Here is an 11,825-nt window from a genome sequence, read left to right on the forward strand (position 1 = left end):
CAAAACAATCGGTTTTTTTCTCAAAATCAGTAAAGAAGTCGGTAAAGCGTGGCGTAAGAGTAATACGCGCGAGCCTCACACTCCGTTTTCAGCCTCGTTTCAGACCTTTAGTGTTACTGCTCACGCGTACTTGAATACGCCAAAATCTGCTGACGGACAGTTTTGAAGTCTACATGAACATGTATGTGTACCGACAAAATGCATATTAAGGTAAGATGTATCAAGTATAGCGAGACTAATATTAAAATTAATACAGGATATCCTATCTAGAAACGTCCAGTGAAACAGTTGGTAATAAAACCCTGGGATGTATTTAATGGACCTTTGAAGGTGCGGACGCATCCGCTGCCTCCACCTGATTCGGATTGCGTCATGCAAGACGTAAAGTTGCACTTATTAAACCTTCAGTGGTTTCGAGTTTTCGTTTTCGAGATTTAGGGGTCTTCGTTTTCGAGTTTTGAGTGCTTCGTTTTCGAGTTTTGGGTGCTTCGTTTTCGAGATTTTGGGGTCTTCGTTTTCGAGACAGGGTGCTTCTGTTTCGAGATAGGGTGCTTCGTTTTCGAGATTTGGGTGCTTCGTTTTCGAGTTTTGGGTGCTTCGTTTTCGAGATTTGGGTGCTTCGTTTTCGAGTTTTGGGTGCTTCGTGCTTCGGTCTTCGTTTTCGAGTGCTTCGTTTTCGAAACTATCTTGGGATAACACCCTAAATTTTATTACTCTGTTTAGGACAAAGGACAAAATGTCTTAAGGCCTTTTATTGGTAATTGCAATAGAGCAAATTCACGTTATAGTTATTGCTTTTGTATACTTTGAATACAAACAATTTTCATCAAGCAAATCAAATCAATGGTGCTGGCAATACCCTGTTTAAAATAAGGAAAGACTCGCTCGAAATTATATTCCCTGTTTAGGACAGAGAGGACAAAAACCATGTCCCCAATTAGCGTCAGCTCAATACATCAACACATGAATAAAGTTCATCATCATCATCATACCCTGTCCAGCAGCACATCCCTGTATAGGCCATAAAGGGGTACACGCCCTGGCCTCATGCTCCAGGAAGGTCCTCTTGAGGAGGAGTGATACCCCAGGATTTTCAGCTTGAAAACCCTACCCTTCAAAGCTGTCTCAATCAGCACACAGACTCTATTGGATGTACCAGGTGTGACAAGATTTGCTTTACAGTATTTTATTACCTTTCAGTATATGAACAGTTACAATTCACATTCTGATCAATATATAATTTTTAATTGTAAATGTTACAATTTCATCATCCAATGTTAATTTTCTGGCTTCAACTTATAGAAGGAAAAGACGGAAAGTTAGAGAGAAAAAAACGTAAATCAGCAACTGAAGATTTCCCCTGAAATCAGGGGCACCCAACGAGAATATAGTTCAAAACCACTTAAACATAGCATTGTTAAACGTGTTTTAGTATTTAAACGGTGGATATGGGCGTATTTTTATCCTCTATAAATTTTTTATCTGTTGGGATTTCCTAGCTGAAAGTTTAGTGATCAGAAAATTCTAGGTGACCTTTTAAGGGTAAAAATCCGTTAAAAATGGGCAATTATAGTAGTTTTTGGCAGGCAAGCAAGAAAAAAATGTTCCGAAAATTCTAGATCTCAAATCGTCCTCCGAACACATATTTTTCCGAAAATTGTCGTTGGGTGCCCCTGTGAAATCCAATTATTGCAGCAACAACCATAAATAATGCAAAGATTATTGCAGTTACAAATGCAACTTATACAGTTGTGTTGTATTTCTTACTTCAAAGATATTTCCTAAGATACATGTATGGTGTGATCATTAAAAAAGAGGATGCTCCAGGTTGGCTGAAAACTACATGTATTTTCTCACAGTTGTTTAATTCAATGATCGTTTTTTTTCTCCATTGTTTTATTGCACAACTGAGTTGATGCTTTAGTGGTAAACATTTTCTGCCATTGTGCTTCTCAAACTAAATGAAAGCATTCATAGAATTAAATGCAAATAGCACTGCTGAAAATTTTTTAACAAAAAAAAGGAAGAGCTTGCTACGTCACTTGCTTATGGGAATTTCAGTCTAAAAGGAATAACTGAAATAACTGAAATGGTTGCTATTGAAAAGATGAATGTTTTCAAAAGCTGTTCTATATCCAAGAAACAAGAAGTTAAACAGTTATTACATCCTGTTTTTTAGAACAAAATAATTGATGATTGCTCTCACAAAATATTGTGAAACGACGATCATGGCTTGTGTCATTTTTTGGCACCTCCTTCACCTGCTTGCTTCTCTGAAGCCTTTTTCTGTTTTTCTCTCATCATGGCTGCATCCCTACACATAAAAAACAATCAATCAGTTCCACCTTCAGTGGAGGTGAAAAGAACTTGGGACATAGTGGAAAAACCCTTCTAAGTAATTGTTCATAGAACTCCGCTTCTAATGACAATTTTTGGATCGGCTTTGGGTTCATTTATTCATCCCTCCACTCCCCCTGGACAATGTTGTGACCCCAAATGGACTCATTTCCACGCATTTTACTCAAAATTCAAGGAGAGGGAGGGGTGGGGGGAGGATGCCAGTTTTACTAATATCGCTCCTTTGTTGACCTCAAAGCATCAGCTGTAGAGGCTAACAATAGATAGGCTGCATCACAGCAAATGACCACCCAAATATGTAACGTTCACTTTAACACATTCACATATTGAATGTGTGTCTCCCTCACAGCCATTTTTTAGATGTACACAACACTCCCCTTTTGGGGGAGCGTTTCGTGACATCCAAAATCTTGACTTTTACTTTTCGCTTTCTCTCCTTCCCTCTTCTTTCGCTTTTCTTTTTTTTCTTTAGCTGGGTACATGGTAGGCTTCAATTTAGTAGATTACATGAGAGGAAAGGTAAGTTGGTAGAGGAACACGATTTTTATGAAATTTTTGTGTCAATGCTACATGGTTTTTGCCCTTTTGTCTGGCCTCCTTGACTGATTGAAAGAATTGAAAGATCTCTTCACCCTGCACAAGTTAGCGGACAAAACTGTAATGATCACTAGAACTGATGACATCACAAGCCGTAGAAGGGATGTGGATTGGCACAGAGCAGCTGAGGGTGGTTCAGGGGTGAATGGGTTACTGTAATACAATATGTAGCTGCAGGTTGGGATTCTGAATATGCTGAATTGTTTTGTCTCAGAATTCCTCAAAATAAAATTCACAATAAAGCAAAGCAAGCTTGAAAACTATTCTACATGGTTCGTACAACTTCAGACAAACAAAATTCAAGGACTTTTCAAGGACTGTTCAAGGACAAATCATGGTTTTCAATGACTAAGATTTATGCAATAAGTCAGCACTCTTTGACCCCCTTTTAAATGCCTTACTGGCTAAAACACTTAATGGAGTCATTTTAATTTAATTTTTACTTCTTTAGCCATGGTTGATCACATTATTATATACTACATCTACATGTACTTCCTGTAACAATTGTTTGCCATAATAGTAACAGTCACTGGGTATGATTTGCTGTACTGTTGCATTTGTGGCACAGAAATAGTATTCGAAAAATCTTTTACGTTGCCCTTGAGTTTTACAGATCGGTATTAATTTGAATGTCAGGGAAAACCCTAAAAGTAATTACCACTTCATTTGAAGCACAAACCTTTCTTTTCTTTCTCTTAGTGCTACTCCGCTTTCTGATCCACCTTTCTTCTTAGCGGCCTCTTGTTGTTTCTTCATGTTTTTTGCACGGGCCAATTCACGCTGGTTTCCACCTGACGGGAGATAAAAACAAACATCACAGGTGTTGTTTGTTCTAGAACAGAATAGTTCATCTACGTATGAAGGAACTCAACAAATGACAAAAACCAGCCTGGTTAAAAGAAAGAGTTAAGATTGCAACATTTCAATGGACCATCTCTATCAATTCATTTTATTATTTCTCAAAAACATTGAAACATGTACTGAAGGCTAGTTAAGTTTTGATATTATTCCTTGGTTAAGAGACAATAGGGACCTTAAGTTCCGACAACGGCGACTGCAATAAGAACGTCACAAAAGCAATAGCTTTAATAACCAAAACAACAACGGTAAATTATGTTGGCGATTTTAATCATTGGTTTGCATATGTTGCGACACTTACTTTTTGTGATTTTGCAAAAATTTTAGATTGAGAGACACTTTAATTTTGTGTTTTTGAGGAAGACACAATTAATTTAACTTTTTATTTAATCAAATAAAACTACTTCATCTGCACATTATCACGTCAAAACTAAAAAAATGATGCTAGTGGAACAGCATTGCAAAGAGCCACTGAATGGACGATTTGAGAAGAAGTGCTGGAGACAGAAAGCAGTAGTGATGAGGAGGACCAAGACATTGCCTCAGATAAGTTGAATATTCGAATTTGTACATGTTTCAATCAGTAATAAACACATTTTCTATATTGATGACACATGTATGTCACTTAATTTTCACATCACATTATGTTTGCAAAACTTATTGTTCGCATCAATAAAAAAAAGGGTGAAATTCGTGAAATTAAAGTGTCGCAGAAATTTCATGTAATAAGGTACTGCTGAGAGCAGTGTTCCAGTCAGAAATTTCTGCTTCAGGGCCAAAGTGGCCCCTACAACCCATTTTTTGGGGCCAATGTACCAGTATCTTTCTAATATGCAAAAGAGAACAGTTGGAAAGTTAAGGAAATAAAAATGGCAGTTTATTTGAAGCTGACATGGAGCATCCCTCTTTATACACAATAGAGGAAATCTTCGGTAATAACGCAAACAGTAAAATCAGAATGTATGCAATAAAAATAGTAAGTAATTTTTTTCATCTCATTTTCCACTTCACCGTCGAAATCTGCTTCCTTTCGCTTCTTTTGGACTGCTTCGCCTCCATCCACTTTTTCGTTACTTACTGAGAAAAAACTTTCGATAGAACTCGAAGATGTGTTTGTCAGGTTCGTCCTTTTTCGAGATGCCATGATGGATACCAATTAGCTCCTGCGATATTACAAAAGCCAAGTAGAGGCTCAGTGGTCTCCAGGCCACTCACAGTAAATCAGGTAAACTCAAGAAGATTCATCTATTGATTTTCATGTTGTGTACAAAGGTACAGAGTGGTTGTTCTTTAGATAAAAAATTCTGTTTTATTGGAAAATTATTGTAGTTGAAGTAACAGAGAAGTTAAGTCCAGGGAATTAAAGAAGGACGGGCCACAATGGCCCTGGAACGCTTTTGGTGGGGGCCTTCTCTTGATCTTTTGCGGGATTCACACAATGGCGCACTCTGGCTGGAACACTGTGAGAGTGAGGTGTGCTTATTTGTGCTTTATTGTATACATACTGTATACAATGCTTTTGTTAAACGATGCTTATTTCTCTTAGACTTTGTTGTGATTTACAATAGGGTGAGTATATTTCTATTTCAGTAAACTGTAATAAATAATTTTGGAGTCTGTCTTCAGATTAACTCTCTGGTTGCAACAAACCAAGGACTCATTATGTTTCTGGACTGGGACTCATGATTTTTCACATAATAATGGGTGTTGTCAGAGCCTGATTGCTGATCGATGAAGTTCAGGCATGATTTTGCATCGTTATTGGCCATGCCAATCGATGCCAATTAACAGCAATTAATAGACATTTTTAACGAGAGTTTCATCGATTGTCCAGGCACTATGTTTTGAGAGGACTTCTAAGAAAACAACAAATTAATTATTTAAACTATTCTCTTCCACTGCTACTCAAGCTTCATCTTGGTCAATGGCAATAAAAGACGTCCAAATGAATAAGAAAAACAAATCACGACTCTTTCATGACATGTCTCAATAAGAAAGTCCGTTAATTACATTACTGGAATCCTTTCGAGGTCTGGACTAAAGCAATATAATTATTTATAACTATTTTAATTCAAAGAATCAGGACTTCTTAATCCCCTTTGAATATTATAGTCTGTGTAGATTACTTCTTTCTGTGAGCTTAAGGACTTTAAGCTATGAAATACTGGTAATATATCAATCTGAGGGGCAAAAAGTTGCGATGCAATGTAGAATTTGTAATTCATAGTTTTCCAGGGTTTTTACAGTACAAGTCACATGTAAACGAAAGATCCCATAAAATACTAGCCACTATTCGCTGGAAAAATTGCTGAATACAAAGACAAAATACTTACGAGTCATTCTGTAAGATTCCAAAAGGAAAACGTTGACGATAACAAGCGGTAGCAAAATGCGAGCAAACAACAAGATATCTATCGCGAACGATCGCGAACAAAATAATCCTTGTTCGATGTACTTAGGAACCGAGCCTTTTTTGTGAAATGTATCCCGTGAGCGCCTTCGAACAAACACTAAACTTATCACGGTTAGGCGACAGGATGAGGAAGTAAACAAAAGAAAAAGACCAAAAATAGATATCAAAACAAATTAAATAAATATTTTTTGTTTTATTCTTTTGTTTACATCCTCATCGCCTTGCCGTAAGGATTAGTTTGCCAAGCTTACATGCGTTGAGTGTACAGTTGAAGCGTCACTAGAGCAACTATGCTAACAGTTCCTCAGGTTATTTTAGCTCTTGTGGTCTTTGCTACTCTTGCTGTTGCCCACCTGTTTCGTGAGCATGTGAACTACAAAGTGCAAGCTACGATAAGATTTTTGAAAGACTGGAAGCAATCCAGAGGCCGACTGCGAGAAACTGGAAAACCGATAGAGAATGATGAGATCTGCTTTCACGGACTCCAGCGAAGACATAAAGAACCACAAGAGAATGATGAAGACTCATACATAGTTCACTAGCTACAGCGGTAGGTATTATCTTGAAAAGTTTTATATAAAACGAAGGGTAGCAAGGATATTATTCGGCCGATGACAACTCACACCAGTGTCATATATCCTTCACTTTTAGCGGACGATATGAACTTGAAAAGTATTCCATGTGAAAAAGGGCGGCAAAAAGGGCCGGGTGTGATAGAACCAATAGCACTGATCTACCTCGCTGTCATCCTCACTTGGTCAATTTTAGCTGATCTCGGCCGATCGGTGTTTCTCATAAGTAATTAAAATGTGCTTGGCTTGGCTGAAAAATAGTCACTCAGAATTTCAAAGTCCAACCTTAAAAACCACCACTATACACTTGCAAAATTCCTGAGTTATCGAAAGTGTATGTAAACTCGTGACAACTGCGGATTAGTCTCATTTCCCTGGTCACGAACGACTAAAAGCGCTCAGAGGAGAGCAAAACACGCATTCTATTCTGTAATAATAAAGGTTTTAATAAGTAAATACTCAGGATGGTTCAAATTCAGTCATTGTTTTTGGCTAAAACACTTGCCAAGTATAAAACAGAAACGCATGGGGGACTTTGCGTGTCCGACGAGACTAAGATCGTGAAAATGAAATTACAATTCCCGGTAGTTCAATTCTGACAAAGCGAAAATCTTTAAGCATTGACTGACCGTGTAAAAGCTGTTAGTTTATACCATTTTAGTTTTTAATACTTACATTCAAGGGCAACAAAAACTCCTTTTCTTACTGAGTAAATTTATACTGTGAAAGACAGTCTTCAGAGAGTTTTCTGCCCAAAACAATATTAAAAAATTCCACACATACCCCCGGCCAAGTCCGGAATTCGTAATGTTTTATTTACGTGTAACCCTCTGTTTATTTCTTCTTATTTTCAGGATAAAATAGGAAAATGCCCTGAAAGAATCACTCATTCAGTGATTAAGAACACTGATGACTCCCTGTCCAGTTTCTTGTAATAAAATTAATTCAGCAATATTAATGTAAAAGAACGAAAGAGGAACACCCTTGAAAAACGAGCGTTTGCATCATTTGTTTGTTACAATTCTCACGGAAAGCAGTTTCAGTATTCCCTTGCGTTCTTGCGTTGGTTAATTTTAAGTAATTAAAAAAAGGAAAGTTATATACAAACGTATGGTTAGTGTAACTTCGGCCCTCGTGTTTGTGACTCTCAAATGTTTAGTTTGATCCACGCTTTTTTCGGGTTACAATAATTGAAATAATAGTAAAGTCAAGACGAAATGTGATTGGTAGAGAAAGACAGCTCTATTCATTTCTATATTGCTGATCCTACTGCTACACCAAGTCCAGTTTCTCTTCGCTGTTGTTTTATCCAAATATTCATTGTGCGCAAGATCATGTTCACAGTTTTCTGTGGCACAAATGTCCGAAATGTTTACGGATACTGAAACGCCCACCAGGCGTGCGAGGGTTGGTCCTACCCATGCGTACATGAGAACGGATCCAAGGAACCTAGTACACTTTGTATCTTAGCCCTATTTCTTTTCATTTCTTGAAGAGGCCTGTCTGAGCACCTTTGGTCGGCATTTCAATTCAGTCAAAGAAACTCGAGAACTAAAGTTAGAATGAGCATGCAATCCGGCATATCACGTATCCTGCGAAAACAGCCTTTTCTCCTCGCTCTTCGCCGCTGGGTACATACCACGCATGAAACCACTTATAAAGTCCAGCACTTCGGCTCAGGAGCGAGTGCCACGATTTCAAAGAAGCTCACCCATGGTGATGCAACTGAACGTCTACCAATGCAAAGTCCAACGGTTTTTAGTGAAGTGATTGTTTTATAAAACGACTGTTATATTATTACTTCCGATTAGCAGCTCCCACAAAAACACTTGTAAACTTGTTTCAGAGACGGCTTACGCCAAACTTACTTCGTCAATTGCGCTTTAAACGTTAAAAAAGTCATCTAGCAAGCCTTCCTTTTCCTTATCTTCGTTGCAAATATCTCTTAGATGATCCACATTTTGGTTTAAATAGAACATGTCCTTAGCTGGAACACTACCGAGTACACAAAATTTCATATCCGCGCACTCTGTTAGCATCGTCGTGTATGCGATGTCAAAACGTGAACTTTCATCCTGGCACCGGATATTTAGGTTTTGCGCAAGTACTCCAATGAATACATCATCAATGTGAATCATTTTTGTCTGAAAAAGGAAAGAAAAAAAGATAGTTTTAGCCCTTGTCCAGATTTGTTAAATGAATCTCTTTGTATGGAAACGAATCCCTAGAGCTGCCCAAATTGGTAGGATTACAGTCTTAAAGTGAATAAGCTTCATCTATTTGGGTGTACGTAACTGGGGTTTAATTTCAATACTGTAATAGACTGGGGTATGAGGAATTTAGTCTAAAATGGGAAAAAAGCGTTGGAACAGTGAAGGAACACTGGCAACCATATTATAATACAAAGGGCAGGTTGAAACATATTTGGCTTAATAAGGCCGCAGTTTTTATCCAGCGGGCGGCTCCTGACTAAAGGTACAAGATAAACAAACTGCCCGCCTCTCTTCTCACTCTAAGACCAAGACAGAAATAACAGTAATCATCATCATCATCATCATCATCATCATAGCAATTCGTTCTTAAGGAATCGTAAAAAATGAGTCAGGAAATAAACAAATAAACAGATAATGCTCAAACATTTGTTCTGTTCAATAAAAATTCTGCTTTCAAGAGGGATGGCACCACCGCTGTATCGATGGCCGACAATATTCCCTATCAGGAGCCGATTACTTAATCGGCTCCTGTCCGTAGCAATGGCAACCGTGGCAACTTAATGTAAACACAAGCAAAAACACAATATAAACACCGGCAAATATTGTCTGAAGAACGTACCCTTATAAATTTCTTCAAGATGCTTTTTTAGCGTTCCACCCCCGATCAATGAACCGCAGGAAGAATTTATTCAGTAGTCACGGTTTCGGTTCAGTATGGCTTGGAATTTGAGTCAGTTTGTTTGCTATTTAGATGGATGAATTATTTTCTTAAGGCTGGTTTCCACTAGCGATGGAGTTGGAGTCGGAGTTGTAAGAGCGTTTATGACCTGGTGAAAATCAAAAATCGCAGTCGTAAGCGGAGTCAGAAGCACGACAGAATCGGAATCAGAATTGGAATCAGAACGTCGCCATTTTCTTCCGACCCCGCTTACGACTCCGTCGCTTACGTTCCGCTTATGATCTAGAGAAAACCAGATTGTTGGAGTCGGAAGCAGAAGAGGAAGGATAAACCAATCGCAATACAAGTTCCCACGCCTTGTGATTGGTTAAGCTCTTCCGCTTCTGCTCTTGTGATTGGTTAAGCTCTTCCGCTTCTGCTTACGATTCCGACGACCCAGTTTTCACTTGATCGTAAACGACGGAGTCGTAAGCTGATCCAGAAGAATCAGAACGCTGTTTTCACTAGATCGTAAAGTTCTACGCTTCTGATCACGACTCCGATTCCGACTCCGTCATTAGTGAAAAACAGCCTTTAACCAATTAAATTTATTCAGTGACGCGAATTGTATTGGGTCTCCCGCCAAATGTATTACAAATATACAAATGTATGCAAGGCACTGCTGATATAGCTTGACATTCTGCGGGGGTATAGGCACAGTTTTCCAAAACGATCCCGGTTACAACTAACAACTCGACGTTTTTCACGCGGTGACGTGAATAAATTTCCTTTTCAGTCAGTGTTATTCGGGCGTGCAGAACACTGCAGAAGTTTGTTCTGGAAAAAGAATATCTAAGGAGTTAAAAGTTACAGCAGAGTTATGTAAACAATCGTCAGCTGCCCCTTATTTTATTCTATTCCTTGGCTAAATTTAACTATATGGTTTTGTTTTAGGTGCAATCGCCCCTGATCTGATTTCTCGTTAAACGTCACAGCTGTGTTAACAATTATTAAATCAATCAATCAACAAGGTGTGTGCGGAGAAAGGCCTGAAACGTTAAAATTTATGTATTTTTATGGATAAAACGAGAAGTCAGTCAGACCTCAGCTCTGTCACCTTGCGGGAAGCCGACTAAGTAGTAGAATATATATAAGCCTTACCTCTCTCACAAGCTGAACCATCCTCTCTGCAACATCTCGAGAGAGGACAACACCAATTCCTGACCCGTAAGTGGGAAGCCGTTCGTCCGACCATTGATTTTCTGGTATGAAATAGGGGCTCTGCGGATTTCTAACCACTGCGACTCCCGAATGACAATACCCAGTGTAAACGTCTTTCTTATACTGCAAAACATCACCGGTTGGGTCGCTCAGTGAATGAAGCCATTTGATCGTTTCTTGGACATTAACAAAAGAGTCCGAGTTTACTTTTAAAATATATTGTGAATTGCTCATGGTAGTTGCCCATTTAAGTCCTAAGAGGATCTTCACTGTATGTAACTCATTCTGAACATACGTGTCTAGAAAATTTCCACGCAAAATGTCCCTATAAGTTTGCGACTCTTTTTCTACTCGCTCGTCGCTAACGTCGTCGCAACCGACCACGAAAAATAATCGAAAGGAGTCTTGGTTTGAATTAGAACCCGAAGTACTCTTTCCCCAAGACGCTCTTATGGCTTTGCGCGCCTCGAAGTTCTTGCTTGTCGAGACCACGATGATAACCAGAAAAGCGTTGTTGTCGGAACCAGAGGGGCTAAGAAACATCGCTCTTTCTTTAAATGATGGTGGATACGGAGGTAGTGTTGGACGAGGGGGTGGAAGGCTATCTTCGGCTTTAGCGCTTTGCACGGGAAGAGTCTCATTGTTTACGTTCTCTTTTATCTGGTGTAGATCGGTAATTTCTTTGTTTTTCTGGTCTGATTCAGGTGATGAGCAAATTAACATTGTGACAATGCTACCGGTTATGAAGGACGCTACGTTAACCAAAATGGCCTTAGTACTCCGCAAACGCATAATCCCTCACTAAGATATGCGGTTATAAACAATCACCACCGGTCTCCTCACAGATAGAATTGCTTCTGCTGTTCTTGTATTTACTGTAAGATTTGTATTCGTTTAGGGTGACTTAAGTGGAACCATCACAAGCCTGCCACATC

At 38.8% G+C, this 11,825-nt stretch overlaps 1 protein-coding gene across 1 annotated transcript; it reads right to left on the reverse strand.

Moving 5' to 3' along the window:
- Positions 1–7,291: 7,291 nt before the first annotated feature.
- Positions 7,292–11,825, reverse strand: LOC140937657 (beta-1,3-galactosyltransferase 1-like). Its single transcript, XM_073387217.1, has 2 exons — positions 10,831–11,825; positions 7,292–8,942 (listed from the first exon to the last, which is right to left on the reverse strand). The coding sequence occupies exons 1-2, from the start codon at positions 11,680–11,682 to the stop codon at positions 8,682–8,684; spliced, it is 1,113 nt and encodes a 370-aa protein (XP_073243318.1). The 5' UTR covers positions 11,683–11,825; the 3' UTR covers positions 7,292–8,681.

The sequence above is a fragment of the Porites lutea genome, chromosome 5, assembly GCF_958299795.1.
Source record: "Porites lutea chromosome 5, jaPorLute2.1, whole genome shotgun sequence".
NCBI lineage: Eukaryota > Metazoa > Cnidaria > Anthozoa > Scleractinia > Poritidae > Porites > Porites lutea.